Raw genomic sequence first — 19,398 nt, forward strand, 5'->3', positions numbered from 1 at the left:
AGCTTCAGCTCGTCACATTCATGCTCACTGCAGCCAAGGCCACACAAAGGCACACATTCAGGCTGATTAAGGCTAAAGTCGCCACCCTTTAAGCCCGCAAGCATATCACCCTGTGACCCCTCTAGAGTGTTGGGTGGGGCTTCTGCTTCCTCGCTGCTAAGAGGACAAGAAGGAGTGCAACCTCTGTCCACACAATCACTTCAGTTGTTTTCCAGATAAAGAGCTCCAGTACTTAACAACAATAAAATGCACTGACTTTTCGTGTCCCTCTAATGTTTTGACATTGGGTGGCTGGTCAGCCCCTCTTAAGAGCTAGTTTTATAGAGACTGTCAGACCACAGGACTCAGACACCTCTATCAAACTGTATGCGATAAACAAAGAAAACCCAAAAAGCAGAGAAAAGCATGTGTGCTTGTTGATTAATTACAGATAAATCTGATAATTTCCATACATTCTTTAGTCTAATGTTGATAATTAAAGCTTTACTTATCAACAAAATTACAGTTGCAAGAAAAATTATGTGAAACCTTTGGGATTACTTGGATTTCTGCATAAAATGTGTTCTGATCTTTATCTAAGATAGAAAAACAAAGTCTGCTTAAACTAATACCACATAAAACAAATATATGCTTTATTAAACACAACATATTAACATTCACAGTGCAGGGTGGAAAAAGTGTTTGTCTATTGTGACTTAATAAAGATCAGAACACATTTAATGACCAAGTAACCCCAAAGGGTTCACATACTTTTTCTTGCAACTGTATGTTAATAATAACAAATGTGGTTATGACAGTAGTGTTTTTCCCTTACTGACAGAGACATCAGTCTGCTAGTCACGCCTCTGTGATGCACTCAATGACATTTTGCCCAGTTGACAAACTTTGAGAGTGGGAGCATCACTGGACTGAAAGGAGAAAGACTGTATTCAAAGGCATATTCTTCACAAACCAACTACCATTGCTACTGTCACACTAAAAGTGATAAAAGAGATTCTAACATCTTAGCGATTGTTTGCAGGACATCCTGTGGCCACATGTTTCTTCTCATGGCAGGGTTTCCAACTGGCATTTTTCAGCAGGATAATGCTAAAGGTGTTTTCCTAGTGCACCCTTTCAAAGGCACAGTTTTACCCCCCAAAACTTCTTTATTTATCTCTAATTTTTCATATCACCACTGCAATGACACACGAGTTTAGTTAGTTTCCATAAAAAAAAAAAAATCCATAGAGACACAGGTCGCTTTTCCATCAGCATGGTGCCGGTTCCAAGTTCCTGAACGGTTCTGTGCTTTTCCACCACAAAATCACAGGTTCTCTGCCAGAAAATTTGATGCCGTTCTGGCCACACAACCTTGCTGGTCTGGAACCAGTGAACCTGTGACGCGAGTGGCCAAAGGGCGGGGCGCTCCAGCGTCACAAAAAAGGCATTCAAATCGTCCCCTGACTTTTGTTGTGGAACACGCCCACATTCACATCCGTAATGAGTGACTCCTCAAAGCAGTGGAAACACAAGCCAGTTCTTAATAGGTTTGCAGGTTCGCAGGAACCAGCACTGGCTCCGGCTCTGCCACCAGCACTTAATTGGTGGAAAAGAGGTAACAGATTCCTTTCTTTTTGTTTCAACTCATTCATGAAAAAAGCAGCCACAGTCTCACATCCCACTAAATATATAAAAATAACTACTTATGTTTTTAATACATTCTCAATCATAATACTGTTCTTTTTACACTACAATAAAATTTTAAACAATAAAAGCTGCATTTATTTAGATTAACTTAATTAACAATATTTTTTCTGTATGTGAACATGATCTATTCAGCACTAAACTTCAGTATGAACACATTGATACATTTCAAGTGTAGTTGTAAAATAATAGCACACCCAAAACATTCAACCACCGATGATTTTAGTGTTAAGAAAAATCATCTGTTAAGAAACAGGCCTAGGACAGTAGGTTGTTTTGTATCGGCGAGCGCCAGCAGCAATGCATCAAAAATGGACCTTCATGCAGGCATGCACTGCAGTGCAAGCTCAACTGCACCCACTCGTCCCCACACTAATGCACCAGTGGGTCACAACTCAGTTTGCTTTCCCAGTAAAATCCAGGATATTCCTCACATGAAGAAGCTGATGAGCAAACTGTAATGATGCACAGGAATAAGGAATTTACATGAAATGCAAGTTGCTGTTTCTTACCTCCTCTGGTTCTTGTTTGGGTGATTGTTTAACAGAGCCTTTGGATGCCAATGGCTAAACAACATTAAAAAAATTATTAGTGGTTACCAAGCACCAGCCTAACAATTAAAATCATGATAAAAAGAACTATAAACTCTACAATACATTCTTACAAGCTGGAGAAAATAAATGATTCTACACTAGGCAAGCACTTTGTGGGATAAAGGATTATAAGCACACAAATGAGACCAGCACAGATGGTTTAATTAGCTGTCAAGGGAGACCATATTTTATGAAACTCCTTATTAACTAACACTTTACCTCTTTGTCTGACTCTGACAGCAGCACCACGAAATTGTCAGGAAACACTCCCTGTTTTCCACTCAGTTCTCCTCTCCACCAGCCTGGCTCTCCTGTGTCCTACACATAAAGACACAGTCCAATGTTAGCAAACACCTCAGGGTATTGTAGCTTAATTACAAGATCATTATTGATTATTAAATTATAGTTTTGTAAATGACATTCCTTCTAAAAACGATATGCTATTGATACCTACAATCAATATGTGATTATAAAAACCAATGTAAATGCATTATTATTATTATACAACTTTAATTGGGAGTTGTTGCTCCAAAACTGACCTCTAGGGGGAGGCAAAGTATAATAAAAAGACTGAGTTTATGGAAGTGCAGTGAAAAACATCAGTCATTAGACATCACTATTCACTCTCACTCTGTGTGAATGATGGTGGGCTTGTAGTGATTAGAAAATGACATGCTGCTCTCCTGTCCACTCAATACCATGCTCATACAAGTAAGCCTCATCAAGATCACTGTTTGCTGTGATCAGAACATTCTGAAGTATCAGTACATTCTGCAGTCTTGTGTAGCTGAGTGGAAATATCAAGCTGCAGGGAACAATAAGCTGGAGTGATTGATGGCTGATTGTTGTCCTTCAGCTTGGATGATTAACATGTAAAGCATGTAACGCAGCATTTCAACTCAGAACGAGTGTTTTTCTTATTTTGTAGTACCTTGCCCATTACTAAGGACACAGATTGATCATTCGTTTGCCAGAGAAAGTTGCAGCATACCTATTGAGCGCCGACCTTACCAACCTCATCCACAAAAGGCTATTGTGGTTGATGTGTGTGCAGACTTGTTTGGTATGAAAATGATCACACATATTGCCTAAAAAGATTTTACCCCTAGGTTATTTTCTCGTTTTATTGCTTGTTTTATTTAGCCTTTTTAACAAGAAGTTTAGAGAAAATGTACCATGTAGAATAAGAGGTTACATACATATTTACAGACAGTTGGTGTTAGTGTTAGCTGATGTCAGTCTCACTGATTATGACACTGATGAGCATAGTGAATGTGTCTCAGAGCTCATGTAATATAAAGAGTGTGATTGGTAGCTGCTATTGTGAAATTTTGACTGTGAAAAGGCTCATTCAAAACATGTTGTTTTTGGAATGTAGGATAATTGTATTAATAGGCTAATGTTAATTCTTGCTGCATTTCGAATTAGCATTGCTCCCCTGGATCAGTTTTAGATTATTTAATTTTTCAGTTTTGGTTTTGCTTAATGTTCAAGGAAAATACTGGCTGATTCCAGTTATGACTTTTTTTCTTCAAATTAGTAGAAATGTATAGACTTAGTCACAAAATATGAAAAAACTTTAATAAAAATATAAATAATAAAATATAAATATTCCCCCTTTTTTACAATAGCAATAAACAGCAAAGATTAACATAACTAAATGTTTAAACAAGCTGTCAAACCGAATCTAGCTGGACCTTTTTTCCCCCCATGCAGAACACAGAAAAGCGAAAGCAGTTCAGAAATGTGGAATCTAATGACAGAGTACAACAGTGCCCGCTAGTGGTCAGGGTTCAAACAAAACTAAACACAAACCACTCTGCCACCAATCTTAATAAAACTCAAATGATTATGGGTAGCTCCATACAATTTTGGCTACTTATGGATGAGTAGTTGGTGCACCTGTGTAAGCAGAATTAGGTAAAAATCATGTACTGTGAAGATATGATGATTTGTGTGTGAAAACAATAGGCAACATCCATTTTTGGAGCCCAAGTATCTACTTTCATAAGAGCCATTAATCACACAGTGTGTTTAAAAAATATATATATTCTAAGCTGAACACAGAGACCCTCAAAATAGATGAAAATTTTATTTTTTGGCCACTGTGAAAAGGGGTTAACATGGAAACAAATATTAGTGGAATGGAAACTCATTAGTGTAAATACAGTCAATACATTATGCAAAATGATTACGTTATCTATACGATATCTATATCAGTATTTTCTTATAAACCCTCCTCTGAATAAACATTCCATACTCACCTTACTCAGTAAATGAATGACATCACCTTCCTTAATATCCAGCTCGTCCTGATTCGTAGCCTCGTAAGCAAAGGTAGCCTTGCAGTATTCCTTTACTGTAAACAGTAAAAAGAAAATATGAACACTTCATCTACATTAACAATTTACATACAAGTAAACACCCCACACAAACTCTACAGTGCAGTGACAAAAGAGAATGACCATGAAACAATAGGAACATTTCAAACAATACACAACATTTCTGCAAAACTCCATTATGCTCAAGTTTGGTTTTTAGCGTCAAAATGCAAATGCTTTCAAAAGAAATATGAATGACTTGTGGGCCAGAAACTGACCTTTTCCTTTGCTTTCACCATCTTTCTCCAATTTCTGAGCGTCTGATGTGCTCAAATTGGTGGGCTTAGCAGCAGATGGCAATGATGGAATTGGCTGAAATGAAGAAGCACAGATGTGTTTAAGGCCAATGACAGCCACACTGACTCACGTATGCTAACAGTCACATACTCAATGCATCAAACCCTGGGATGCCACATTTAGACCAGATTAAATGTTTGCATTTGTTTAGGACAAGGAAAAAACAAATGACAAAACAAAAAGCAGTAAAATGTAATGAAAAAAAAAAAAAAAAAGTAATGAAAAAGATCATTGTTCTATGATTTGTTCTTTTAGTTATGAGTGTTTGAACTGCAGACAAATTGCATTGGCATGTACGGACAATTGCAATTGCGATGCCATCTACTGATTCAAAACAATAGCATTTAATTAGCAATCAAAGAATGGAAGCCCAGCTCTCCTAAGCAAAAAAGCCCACGGTCTTCTTGCCAATGACTTAATGTTGAAATATGTTCCATCATGTCTCCAAACCAAAGAACACAACTCTTACTTTTGCATAAGAGCTCTGAGCAGAAGAAACAGGTTCATTGCTCAATCCAGTGTACTCCACAGGAATGCAACAAGAGCATTTTTCTATTCCACTACTGAGTTCAAGTACCTGACTACTCATGAAGTATTATAATATTCCATTTTTTAAACAAAGTAGTTTGGCAAAATGCAGTTTTCTGTCTCATAAATACAACACAATAATCTTGGATGTATTTGAGTTTACTGCTTTAAAAAATGATTCAAATATAGAAAACAGCAGCAATAGTAAAACAGCATAATAGCATTAAGCGTAAACTGCAACAACAGCAGAGCAACAGCAAAAAAAACAAAAAAACGTGTGTTTGTCTCTTTGTATAAAGATATTAAACTTCAAAAACAGGCTTTGCATATTTTTAACCACAGAATATTTTTTTCTTAATGTTGTAAAACACCCTCCTCCAAAAACACCCTATATTTATTGGATAGTAGGATAGGAAAAAGAAAAAATAATATAGTATAATATACTCGTGTAACTACATGATTTGGAGAATGTGCTGATTTTAATGAGAAATGAGCTACATGTGATGTGCTGTGCATTAAACTACAATAATGAGAGGGGAAAAAATGCAGCTAAAAAAAAAGAAAAAAAGCCATTATTGATATTAAAATAATAGTAATAAATTATAACAAGGATGAAACTGAATTTATAATATTGTAATCACTAATTTTGGAACTTCAGAAAGGTTTTCTTATTTATAATGTTCGCTCTTATGATACAGTCATGCTTTCAGTCCCTGATGACTCAATCCGATGAGGTCAGTTAGTATAAGTGTGTTACTGGCTTTTTCCCTCTCACTGGATGTGTTTACTTGATGCTCCCAGACAACTTGAAAATTCTTTGCTGGGGCTAAAGTTTGCTGCAGTGCACACACAACAAAAAGAAATGTCTCAAAACAAGCTATATAACAATATTTTAGGGGAATGCTAATGGAATTACTATGATTTATAACAGAAAACAAATCATCAGTGTGGAGAGTGCACATTCTTGGACATTCACAAAGCATTTATTTTTAACAAAGTTAAATTAGGAACTGTCAGCTGGATTGAATTTCCAAGCTTTATATATTCTTTGACTTTACAAGTCTTGAGCTAAAGCTTAGCAACAATGGCCTCTTCTAAGCAACTGTAGCAAATGACACCAACATAGCATGGGAAGGCTATAAGAAATATTAACCAAGTGTTTTCAGTATGTGGTTTCTACAATGTAGGCCTACATCATGCATCCGTCTACCAGTGGCGCTGGCACCAATAGGATGATTAATCCCATCTCTTTAAAACGTCGGCAATCACTTCCAAACACTTTTTTTTTTTCAATACACTATATACATAATTAGATACAGAGTATTTCAACTTTGCAATACAAGCAGCTCTTTAATGAAGTAATGTAATATAAGCAGTACACAAAAAATGTTGTTTCTAACATCTCTGCAGCATACTGTTCATTTCCACCTACATGTTACATCCACTTGAATCAAAATGTTTTTTTATATTTTTATTAAAACCTCATTATATACGATTTAGATATGATAAAGTGAATTTATTTGCACATTTGCACAAAGAAAGACATGCTTCTATCACTGCATGTTCATCAGGTACTGCATGGGAATTATGTTGAAGAGACCAGTGTTTGGGTATGTTAAGGGCATTAAAAACAGCATTACAACCATACTATAGAAATGATATACAAGACACTAAAAACAATCCACTTAATTTAACTCTGAGGTGAGCATTGAATTTAAGCTCAGATAGTCTGTCTTCACAAATAACGAAATCATTGAAAATAAGGTTTGAGCTTCTAAAGGATTTTACTGCTATTTATGCAGAGTTAGTGCATAATACTCAAATGCTGTAAAGACAAAAATGGAAGAAATTCTTGTCAGACTCACAGTGACTGCATTTTGGACTAAATGGAAGCAGTTCTTAGAAAGGTCCCTGAATAATATTACATACAGACTAGTTAGTTGTGCTATTATTGATTAACTGAACTGAAATATACATTTAATATATTAATATGAATTTAAACAATAAAAGTGTGTTTAATTTAAAAAATAAAAATAAAAATAAAACAAGCAGATGCTGACGAGGAAACTTTTAAAAGCCCAGTAAATAACATGCCAGTTTTAGTAGTTTACCAAGAAGCTTTAAAGCAAAGGAAGGATGAGCTTACTTTTTCTTTCTTGTCCTCAGTCTCTGACGGCAGTCGCACTTTGAGTTTCACAGAGTCTCGGAAAATGTCTCCGAAGCCGACTCCTTTGACCTTTTTAGGCTGTGCAATAACCCCATTTCCAGGGTGAGGAGAAGTTGGGCTCATGGCCTCATCTTTACTGTCTGTGGTTAAACAAATGCACACGCAAAAACACATTATTTTAACTAAAGTTGAAAGATCATTTTCGTTATGAAAGAATCATTAGCATTAAAAACCAGTAGAATATAGTTGGGAAGTTTAACCACTTTGAGATCAGTATTATCAGCATAAAAGCTAGCGGTCACAAAGTGCTAGTTTATACAGCTAAAGCTTTCATAGCTGCAGTGTTATAGAAGTAGTTTACTTTCAGGTTATAAAGTGAATAATTAAATCCAATCATGCCAATCTAACCTCCTGTTTTCTGTTTTATGAAGCTTATACCAGCATTTACGAATTAAAATCTATTTCAAATTTGCTTCTGCTGGAATAAACACGTCTTCACAGTTGTTTGTTTAACACTCAGCTCTGTCTAAACACTTCAGGCATTTCTTCACCATATAAAATAAACAATTAGTCTTCTAAGTGTCCTGTCCTAGAAAATGATCCAATTAAAGCTTCAAATTAAAACATAAGACCAAACTGCAGGTAAGTGTGTGTTGAAAGTAATCTAATACAAACACGCACATGCACACGCACGCAGAAAAAACATCAACAAATCCCTCCTTTGAGCGTGTTCATGTTACGACATGTCCTAATGGAGAAGTTAAAGCAGCACACAGGTTTGTAGACAGTACCTGGATCATCGGGAACATCGCTGATTTCTTCTTCTTCGTTCATCTCGACTTCTTTGACAAAGTTAGACGGAAAAAGACCAGACTTCCCATTCATACTTCCGCTCCACCAGCCTTCCTCAACCTGCCACACAGACACACACACACAAAAAGACAAAAAAAAAAAAGACAAAGCTACCATTAAAAACGCTCACTTAAAAAAGTTATTTAAACAGAAGTCTCCCCTCAATACTGTAAAAAAATCAATTATGAATGGCAGGCATGGGTTATGCAAATTGCATTATATTAAATGCCCCCACTGACTGTTAATTACATTATTTGTAGGGTATTTAAAATAGACAACTGAAAAATACTCTGGAAACAAACTGTCTGTATCTGTGCAGGACAAGAAACAGATGTCATTATGTGAACAGAATTGTCTACACTTAAAATTTTGAACTAAGCTTTAAACTCCTATTATCAGCTGTTCCTATTACAAAATAAAAAAGATTGAAAAGTATGTTTTTAATATATGAAAAAGCCCTAGGAGAGAACACAAGCTCATCATATTTTCACACAAAAGTACGGAAACCTGGAAGGTTAACGGCTACTGAATTTACAATACCTGCAAGACCATTAACACACGCTTACAGGCTTACATTATAAATGCTTTACAGGAGGATTTATTTCCACAGAGAACCAAACAATCCACATTAACACACAAGCTGTGTGCAAAAGCGTTCTGTGCACAGCAGAGCACAGGCTTGATGGCGAACTTTCAAGTTGTAACTTGAATGCATTGCAGCAGAGCTTAACGGCTTCTTACCTCTTCAGTGATTTCGATGATGTCGCCCACCTTCAGTTCCAGCTCATCCTCATTCTGGGGTACGTACTCAAACACGACTTTGCACTGACGCTTCTTCTCTACAACAAAAGATTTGAAGAGTCCAGCGTGAACACCTTATCCAACAGAAACATACTGAGCCACGTTGTGGTTTATACCTCAAGACTACCTGTAGAGGGCTCAAGGAATTAGAATTCAGCAGGAAATGGAGCTTAAAGCAACACACATACACCCACACACCCCTACCACACCTTGTCAGGGCACATTTTTTCAGATGATTCACTTCTGAGAAAACACAGCAGCAAGTTCCACTGGCCTTCTTATTTCCAACCATATCTCCCAGACAAAACACGTAACAAAAAAATATTCTGACTGATGAGAACCTTGCCATCAGTACTAATATAGATTAGTTAAACAGTGCTTAACTGACTGAAGTTCTCATAAGTTCTCAATAGTCAAATTGTACTAAAGATATCAAATAACCAAACAAAACTATTGGAGAAGATACAAAGTACCAGTTCTATGCCAGTGCTTTTATATATATATATATATATATATATATATATATATATATATATATATATATATATATATATATAAGAAACTTGAATCTGTCTATATGAAGATGAGACCGTATGAACCAATACCAGTCCAACTTAACAGACCAAGTCAGTTAAAGAGAAATGAAACCACTGGCCTTGACTAGATGCAGATTAAGTTTTTTTTTTTCTCAGTGTCATCTATCCTTCCCATATGAAGGAAATGGTGATGGCTTAAGGGTAACATGGATGACACAAGGAAGTAAAGGCTCTTCTTTTTTAAATTCTGAGCTTTTAGGTTTTGAGTTACCACAACAAGCCAGATTAGAGCAATGAGGCTGTAAAAAGTCATTAAGTGTTTTACCTCAGGTGTAAAATGCTTAATTTTACCAGGGGAAAAAATTAAATAAAAACAAGACTTGTAAGGTTGGGGCTAAAACTAATCTACACATTAAAACGAAGAAGAAAATTTGTATAAAATATTTCCTATTACTGCTACAAAGGAAAACATGGAATTTGTTTTGAAGTCCTATCATTTTGAACAATTTGAGCCTAAAGTGATGATAAGTGTTATTTCACTTTTAATAGTTTTAAAGGTCCAATTTCAAAACATCACAGAGAGTAGTCTGCTCCGCTCAACCCTTCCCAGACACAACGCTACATCGGGTTGCCAGATGGGCCAGGCTGAACCTACACAATCCAGCGAAAGAAGAGTTCAGTCACTTCTACCACAGCAAGAAAGTCATATTATAAACCGGCTCATGTGAACTTTATCTGTAGCTAGCTAAACTAGCTTCATGCACCGCTAGCTGCCAAGCCTGTTATTCCTGAAAAATCCCACTGCTCCAAAAATACACAACCCAGAGCTGGAGTTACTACTTTACAGGTCCTAGTAATTTACTGCTTAGCTTAGCAAAGCCAGTTCAGACTGGTAAGAGAAACAAAGAATGGAAAGAGACTCTTCTAAAACCTGTATCCAGTGTTATATTGACGGCTAAACAGCTAAATAGCTAGATAGTTGCTGGGGATGGCCATAAGTAACGTTTACCATTAATCGTTTTGGACATAACAAACCACTCAATATATAAACACATTGAAAGCTAAACCAAATCACTATAGAGGCTAACTATTGGTTTCTAGGTGGTGGTGATAAATTTCCTGACTAAATTATCTAACCTGTTAGCTGAGGTTTAACTGAACCAGCTCTGCTAGCTAGCTCCTTTGCTGTACACTACATCTCTGTAGTGTAGTGTGGGTGCTGGCAACCTCAGGGGTGGAGTTAGTGTTGGGGAACGAGCAGCAGGAGGAGTCAGAGGACAAAACTGACACAAACTCTGGGACGGACTACACACTTAAAATAGGAATTTACTGCTGAAGCTCTGCTCACAAGAGCTGCCAGTGCTTTCACCCAGCGTGTTTCCTTAATAACTGATGATACATCCTGATCATTTTATTATTTACTACAAAAAATTAGTTACATATTGGTCCTTTAATTATGACACCAAATATAAGTACATTGACTCTAGCCACCTCCAACATACAATATTTCAATAACAGTTCATTAAACGTCCAGCTGATGCACTCTAAGACAACAGAGACTCACTCTTTTTGGAGGAACGGGGCTGGAAGCCTAGACCTCCTGTTGGGATGCCATAAGTGCTGATCCTCTGCACCAAACTGGCTACGTTCCCAGCCGACCTTCGCTGGGGTTGCGCATTCTCTTTCACCTCCTTCACCTCCTTCACCTCCTTCGTCTCCTTTGCCTCCTTCACCTCCTTGGCTTCTTTCACCTCCTCTTTCACTGGTTCTTTTCTTACTTCCTAAATAAAAAAAAATCAACAGATAAAAGATTAAAAGGGGCAGTGCTTCAGAGAGATTTACAGAATACTCTTTCAACGCAGCAAAATCACCAGCCCACTTTGAAATAGGAAACAAAGGCCCACTGCTGACAGTGCTTTCTAGATGAAAGCAAAAGAGAAACCATTAAAACGTTTCCTTTCTTCAGGGTGACTAATTATTATTATGCATCAAATATCCTTCACCCTTTTAAGTCTTTCTGTGTCATCAAAATAAACATGAAGCAGCTGATGCAGAAACAGTCAATTATAATCTACCTCTGTAACTCAGTTCAGTCATTTTCAGCTTAACTCTGGGCACTTCTCAATGAATGGTTGCCTGGCCCATTCGAACTCTTTTAATCTTTGCCAAAAAATGCCTGTTCTAAGAGTTATCAAACCAGCAATTGACAAAGCAATTATGTGCCCTCCAGGCTACAAGGAATACCCTCATTCAAATGATTCAATTTGTTCACTAGCAAAGTGTCTACTGAAACAGACTATGATTCATTATTTAAAGCTTTAGTCAATTATTTAAAATGCAGGAAACCTCTGCTATCAAATGGCTGTCTGAAACCACAGGTAGGATGGTCTGAAATTTTGACAGATTTGTTGCCTTTGACTACTAAGTTTGAGAGGGCAGAAATGAACAGATTTCTATATAAATTACCAAATGATATATATCTTCAGAAACATACCCCACAATAGCACAGCTGTTCTTATTCATAACACGCTATTTTAAATGTCCCACATTCATAGATATGGTCGGAAGTTTACCTATACTAATCATAAACAAAAAGATAATGGCAATGTTGGACTTTTCTAGGACGAATTAATTTAAAACAAATATTTTAACAAAAATATTTTTTTAATTCAACATTTAGATTTTTTTATTCAGCAGTGCTCAACTTTTACTCGATTATAATTAACTACACATTATTGGGATGTGCAAGATCCAAACAATCAACGTCAGCTGAGAGGAAACTGAATCAGATTGTCATGAAAAACCAAAAGCACAGGCTTCCAAATTAACTGGAAGCTTGAGTTGTACATCACCATCGACTGAGAGATTGCCTTTCAAGTAAGAAGCACCTTCAAGCTCCACTACTTTTAATTATTTTTTATCATCTTAGCAATTACTTTATTCCTGCCACTTTTCCTCTTTTAGACCTCTAAATCTTCTCTTCACTGCTGAAACTGAAACTCAGTCTAATGTTAAGCTACAGGCATTGCCATGTGGGGCAGCCAGACCTCTTTGTGTACCAGTTTTCTCCAGTTTCTAAGGGTCTTTTAAGGGTATAGGAGTACTCTGTATCGTTTTCTAGTTATTATGATGAAAGTTTGAACATGCAGTGTTGTGTAAATGCTGCAGAATTAAGTGCAGTAACATGGTCTCTTCCAGCACTGCTTTACTACAAACTACACTTACTCTCCACATATGGGTGTAACGGTAAGTGTATTCTTTACGAACCGTCACGGTACCGGGGGTCACGGTTTGGTTCGCACAAACGCACGCAGAATACACGGGTACAGGCAGTCTATAGGAGACTTGTGGAACCAATGAACGAAATACGGAATTAATGGAGTGTTGCACCCGAAAAGTGCAGCTGTAGCACTGTTACTATTAGCGACTCGCAACTGACTTAGCCCATAGCCTGCCCTGGAATTTTAGCTCTGACTGGAAACATGGAGCACACAAGCAAAGAGCATGGGCAGAAACGCAGCGGATTCGCTCGTATCGCTCTCTCTCTCTGTCTCTCTCAAACAAAACATTGGTATAGTGCTGGGCGGTATGGGCAAAAATGCATATAACTGTATTTTTCAAGATTCTGGAGGTTTCACAGTATTTTTATATAAAAAAAAAAGTATTATTTTTTGCATGACTGGGTTTTAATATAGGTTTGCGAGTTACTGTACTGTAAGGAGTACATATAATATAAAACACTAAGGCTTTAAATTAAGGCTTTGATTAGTACTTGGGTTTACTTTGTTCCATGAAATATGAAGAAATCAGACTTTATCATCAGAAAAATAGCTAAAGAATGTAAACAATAGACCTTAAAATAGATACACTAACAAATTAAACAAGGCTCCCTTTACAAAATTAAATATTTTTATAAATAGTTCGACAAACACTATAAACAAACCTAAAATACTCAATGTTTAAGTAGTCAAAGAGATATTTCTTATAAGTTCTATTGCACTACAAGTTTAATATCAATTTGCTGTTATTTCTGAAGCCATTAGAGGCATTACAGAATTGAAATCAGCTACAATTCCCTTCTTTCTCCAGTTAACAAAAACATTCAAGCTACATTATTACTATATTTAAAAGGGCTGTAGTTGCTGCTCTTATTTACTGGGATAAAAACACTCATACAGTAGAAACAGAAGCAGGAGGTGTTCTGATTTCTCTGCAGGACAGAGCTAGACCAGCGCTTTACTCTTTTCTTTGACGGTTCTGTTCTGCACAGCACTCCGCAGCGCCCTCTAGTGATATGGTGGTATGAGAGAAACGCATACCGGTTCAAGTTCACCCCGCGGTAAACCGAAATAACCGGTATACCGCCCAGCAGTACATGGTTATGTAATAAAGTTCCACTGTTATAATAAAGGGAACAAAGGTGAGGCTATACAGAATGCCCAGCCTCTTTTTTTCCACCAACTGTACCGAAAACGTATCGAACCATGGGGTTTATACCGAGGTGTGAATTTTCTGTACCGTTACACCCTTATCTCCACAAGAACAAGAAAAGAAATGATTAACAGCCCAATGCTGCCATGGTATTTCTGACCATTGTGAATGTTTGTAAACTTCTAAGCAAAACTGTATGTGGAATCGTTTCATACTTTAATATGAATTGTCACAACATAATTGTCAGAGCAGTCCAGTTAAATGCATTTAAAACTGCCTAGAACAACAATAAAAAAGCTGCAGCATTCTAAGAATGTGTCTAAACAAGAAAAGGTCTCTTGGTCACTAGACACACAATGAGTCAGGGGGAAAAGAGAATGGCATGAAGCATGAAGACCTTGGCTTCCTGAATCCCCGACAGAGAATGGGAAATGCCGTAAGCTACATCCGCTGGAAACTTCCTGTCCGTACTGCTGACTGAGCACTTGTGTTGCCTGTTTACTTCCTTTAAACAAGTAATGATTTAAGGAAGGCCTTCCTGACCTCTGAGGTCTCAAAACACAAGAAAAAAAATTAAAATCTTAAATCCAGTTGCCAGACACAGTGCTGTCATTTTCATGGCACAATCTACAAACCCATATAGAGGCACACCCCTGATAAGGAAGTTATGGATAGTATTAGAATTCACTAAATGCACAAAAATACACAAATAACACACAATTCACAGATACATTTAATTTCTTATCTAATAATAACCTGTACTGTAAAAACTACTACCAGCTTTAAAACTGCTAGTTTTTTTTTTTGTCTTCGCTATTACACTTAAGCAATGGTAAATAAAAGGAGCAATCAAATGAAGTGTAGAAACAAAATGAACAAAAGGACTGTCCACACCCTCAAACAAAACATTCAAAATATGTATTTAGGCTGGACACAATGTGACAGCATCTACAAGAGGTGTTTAAAAGAAATGAAGAAAAAAAAAGAATATGAAAGAAAATCTAAAGTTAGTTCACTTACCTCTTCATTATCCATGACTTTCTGTTAGAAACTCTACCGCAGCCTAACGCTAATGTTCAGAACAGCAAACTTCATCCGGGAGCAAAGTTCAGTTTGGAGTGTTAAGAACTACCCATGTTGCAATACTGCACTAGTAATGAGGAGGAAGAGGGCAATGACTCAGTAATGGCAACAGGTAAGATATTCAATTCTCCCTATAATCTCCCAGACTTCACTGAGCCAGCTTCTCCCACACTCAGAGAGACATATACATATCACAGGCCCTATGCTCCCATAGTAAAGAACGAACATAAGACAAGTCCCATAGATAGCTTAGAGCTGTCCGGCTCAGCACACATTATGGTCCCAGCCAGAAGGCAAGAAAACAAGTACCGTTACCCTCTACAAGCATGGTTATATCAGCACATGGACCCCAAAGGCAAAAAGCAACAACTTTACCGCAAGTTTCAAGCACTTCTACACACTCCAGATGTTTCCAAATGACCACTGTAAAGAGGCAGTGATTGAGAAATAATGTTTCAAGAGCTTGTTTTAAGTACTGATGTCACAATACTGGAGATCCCTTAGACAAATATTACTGGTCAACAATGTTTTGATCCCACAGAACCTAAAACAAAGCACACAAACAAGGCCAAAATAAAAAGGTTGCCCTAAACAAAAGAAACTATAAAACCAAAAAACAACAGGATTACAGCTCACTTTATATCCAAGCAAGTGGAGCACCTGCAGTATTGCTTTATTTCTTTATTTTACCTGTGAATTTATTTGATTCTATGAATTATGTAGAATTAGTTTTAAAAAAGTAAAGATACATTAAATGATATGATAAAACAAAATAAAGATGCCTGAAGATGCCTCCAGTGGTCATTAGCAAGAACAATTTCAGAGAAGGCTGATGACAAATAACAAATAAAGAAAATAACAGCCAAATGTTCTGCATTTAATATTAAGGAATATTACCGTTCAGTTTATTTGCACCCTGACTCGATCTAAATGACAGATTGATTGATTGAGTAGGTTTTTAACGCTGTGCTGACACACTACGGTCATTTTTACGGCGGTACTTAAGCCAATTCTTCAAACTGTGTCATTAAAAAATAAAAAATAAAAAATAAAAAATAAAAAAACAATTATAAAAGATGTTTTATATTTAAAAAAAGTCAAAAAATTTATAATTTTTCCAGATGCTGCAGTTTTAAGCACATTTGGCATCTCACTTTCATTAAAAAACCTCAGTCTATCTGAGTGCAGTGGTTTGCAGTCCATTAAAATGTGTTTTACAGTAAGTCTGTCTTTACAAAGATGACACGTTGGGAGCATCTTCTCTAGTTAGTAGATGTTGGTGCTTCAACTTGGAGTGTCCGATTCTACATTTTGTAAGGATGGTTTGGTGTAGACGACTGTCCTAAATGACAGATATGGGAATGCTATAGTAAATGAAGTGTCAACAAACTATTAATTAACTATTCTATTTCATTAGTATAGCACAAAATGTAACCATGCACAGTAATAGGTTTATACTAGTATGTCCCCTGTAACACAATGAATCTGGATTAGAAAATAAAGTACAAAGTATACCAATATAGAATGTTTATGACATAATTATAATTTTGTCCATAACATAATTATGGATTCAAATCAAAGATTTAAACACAGCATTCAAAGGGCAGTAGATGCTAACAATGTTTGATGAAATCCTTAAAGGACTCCTTCTGCTAAATTCTGCGCGGCCGCGGGAAGAGAGGCGAGGAATCCGCGGGAGTAAGGGAATCCACGTGGCTGCAGGAAGTGGGGAGGATCCGTGGGGCTAGCGGCGTCGCGGCATTAATAGTCTGACATTAAGTGAAGTTTAGGGTTAACTTAACTTAACTAGCACTCAGTGCTATATCTTTATAATATAGGCTGTATCTCTGAAAACTTTGTCCTTTAGTTTAAATTTTTATAGCTGTAAAATTGACTGTTGGAGGGAGGCAGGTAGGCGTTTTCTGCTGCAGTGCTGTTAGCCAATCAAAGGCCATATGTTTGCATGTATGAATATTTATGAGCAAGAGCCGAAATCCTGTCTTTTTTCAGAGACCACTAATTCAGTGAAATAAAGCAGGGCTAAATAGAAACACCTGAGCACTTTTTTCCCACAGAAAATGGATCACATTACAATTATTCATACTAGAGGCCACAACTAGACATTTTAAAAAGAATGAAACGATGGAATAATACTTTAAAATACTGGTGGTGATGGTGACTGTTTGTATTTTTCATAGCAATGCCTCAAATGCACATATGTGTATGTTCTATGTACTGTGTCAGTCAAAAGTCTGGACACACCTCATTCTCATTCACAGGTTTTCTTTCAGTTTATGATTTATGACAGCGAAAATTTTTAAATAAACCAGAATATGTTTTATACATTAAATGAAAAGGTGTGTCAGAACATTTGACTAGTACTGCATATACTCTGACCTGTACTGAAACTGAATTAAGAGGAGGAGGAAAATGTGAGCCAAATCAAGTGGCTATGTTAGTCGGCTGCACAACAGTTCTTAAAAAAAAAAAGGGAGAGTTATTGATCCTCATCTCAAGCCAGTTTTTACTGTTTCTTATCTTTTTAGGTGATAACTGTCAATAAAGCATAATTTTGAAATTAACATATGAAATACTTACCATCTTCTAAAAGCATAATCTACATAAAAAACATAGTTGTGTTTATGTGCTCAAATAGGTTTGCAGGCATACACTATAATAAGTATTTATATTTCACCTTGACAAAGTTGTCTGGGAAAAGGCCTCTTCGTCCATTAAGGTCACCTTCCATCCATCCCTCTTCCTCAATTCGCCGAACATTCTTGATTATGTCTCCTTGCCTGAGAGTCAACTCATCTTCATGGGCAGCTTCATACTCATACTCCACCACCACTTCAACTACAAAGAAGAATAAGAAAGATTAATTAGTTTAATTAAGAAAACAAGCACATTTTTACCATTAAATGGGATTTTGATACAGAAAACTTTACTGAAATAGAAATACAGACATAGCCCTTTCCCTACATACATAAACACATACATTTCCCTACATACCTTTATTGGGTTAAATAATTTACATTGGGATCTGACACAGCAGTTCACAAGATAGCACCTTTTGTCTAAAAGAACTTTTTTTTTTTAAGCAAAAGTATTGGAACATGTGACTGTCGTGTGTTTTGTTGCCCAGGTGTATCCTGATAAATTGATTATTCAAATAATAAACAGCAGGGAAATCCATGTTCAGTTTCAGATTTGGGTTTTATCTGTGCAGACTATGATTTTAAAATGAAAGGAGTAACCAGCATGAAAAACAGAGAGCTGTCTATGGGTGAAAACTGTGAAGCTGAGAGAAGATGGGAAATCAATCAGAGCAATTTAACAAATATTTGCCATAGCCAGAACAACTGTTTTAAATGTCCTGAAAAAGAAAAGTCCTTACTGATGTATTATGTAATAGATATTAAACAGGTAGACCCTTAAATTTATTTAAATTGTTGTGTTAACGTAATTAACAAAGCTGCTGCCGGTTGAAGGTAATCGCAGATGTTTATTGCAAGAGACATGGTGCCCATGTGTACAGTGAAAAAGATGTATGTGATAACAAGCTGCAAATTCTTTTTAGAAATTGCTTTACCACAACTGTATAATGCACCAAAGAATCACTAGATATCTGGAGGAGGACACGACACCAGGCGCCACGTGCAACATTAAATCTTGCATAAATTGCACATAAAGCATATATTTGGCTAGAAGGAAATCCTACCGTTTCTAAAAACTCCAGCTTTATCGGTCTCCGATGAGAATCTATAATTAATTATAAAAAAAAAATTTAAGAGCTCCTTCAAAGTTCTGTTCCCAATAACTTTCTGGGACTTGTTTACGGCTTAGTTTCTGCACTTGAACCCCAAAATTAAAAGTTTAAGTACATTAAAAATAAAGGTAAACCATTTCTTTATCATCTGTAGTTTGATTTGTAGTAGGGGGGGGGGGGGGGGGGGTTAGGCCAAACAAATTAGCAGGGAGCTGACTTTTCTAAATGATCTGGATTATTAGATATTAAAACACACTAACAAGGTGACAGGTGC

At 36.6% G+C, this 19,398-nt stretch overlaps 1 protein-coding gene across 2 annotated transcripts in view; it reads right to left on the reverse strand.

The window, feature by feature from the left end:
* LOC103029908 (CD2-associated protein) overlaps positions 1–19,398 on the reverse strand; it is a 57,439-nt gene that overhangs the window by 23,225 nt on the left and 14,816 nt on the right. Inside the window, exons 2-10 of one of the 2 annotated variants that reach the window (XM_007245401.4) lie at positions 18,051–18,211; positions 11,406–11,622; positions 9,246–9,343; positions 8,444–8,564; positions 7,632–7,792; positions 4,879–4,972; positions 4,544–4,638; positions 2,499–2,597; positions 2,199–2,252 (exon numbers count right to left, since the gene is read on the reverse strand). In XM_007245401.4, coding sequence (XP_007245463.3) covers positions 2,199–2,252; positions 2,499–2,597; positions 4,544–4,638; positions 4,879–4,972; positions 7,632–7,792; positions 8,444–8,564; positions 9,246–9,343; positions 11,406–11,622; positions 18,051–18,211 — 1,100 coding nt within the window. Of the gene's footprint in view, positions 1–2,198; positions 2,253–2,498; positions 2,598–4,543; positions 4,639–4,878; positions 4,973–7,631; positions 7,793–8,443; positions 8,565–9,245; positions 9,344–11,405; positions 11,623–15,292; positions 15,359–18,050; positions 18,212–19,398 lie in introns of those variants that run through there. The other variant, XM_022666236.2, reaches the window with a different exon arrangement.

This window comes from Astyanax mexicanus, chromosome 1, assembly GCF_023375975.1.
Source record: "Astyanax mexicanus isolate ESR-SI-001 chromosome 1, AstMex3_surface, whole genome shotgun sequence".
NCBI lineage: Eukaryota > Metazoa > Chordata > Actinopteri > Characiformes > Acestrorhamphidae > Astyanax > Astyanax mexicanus.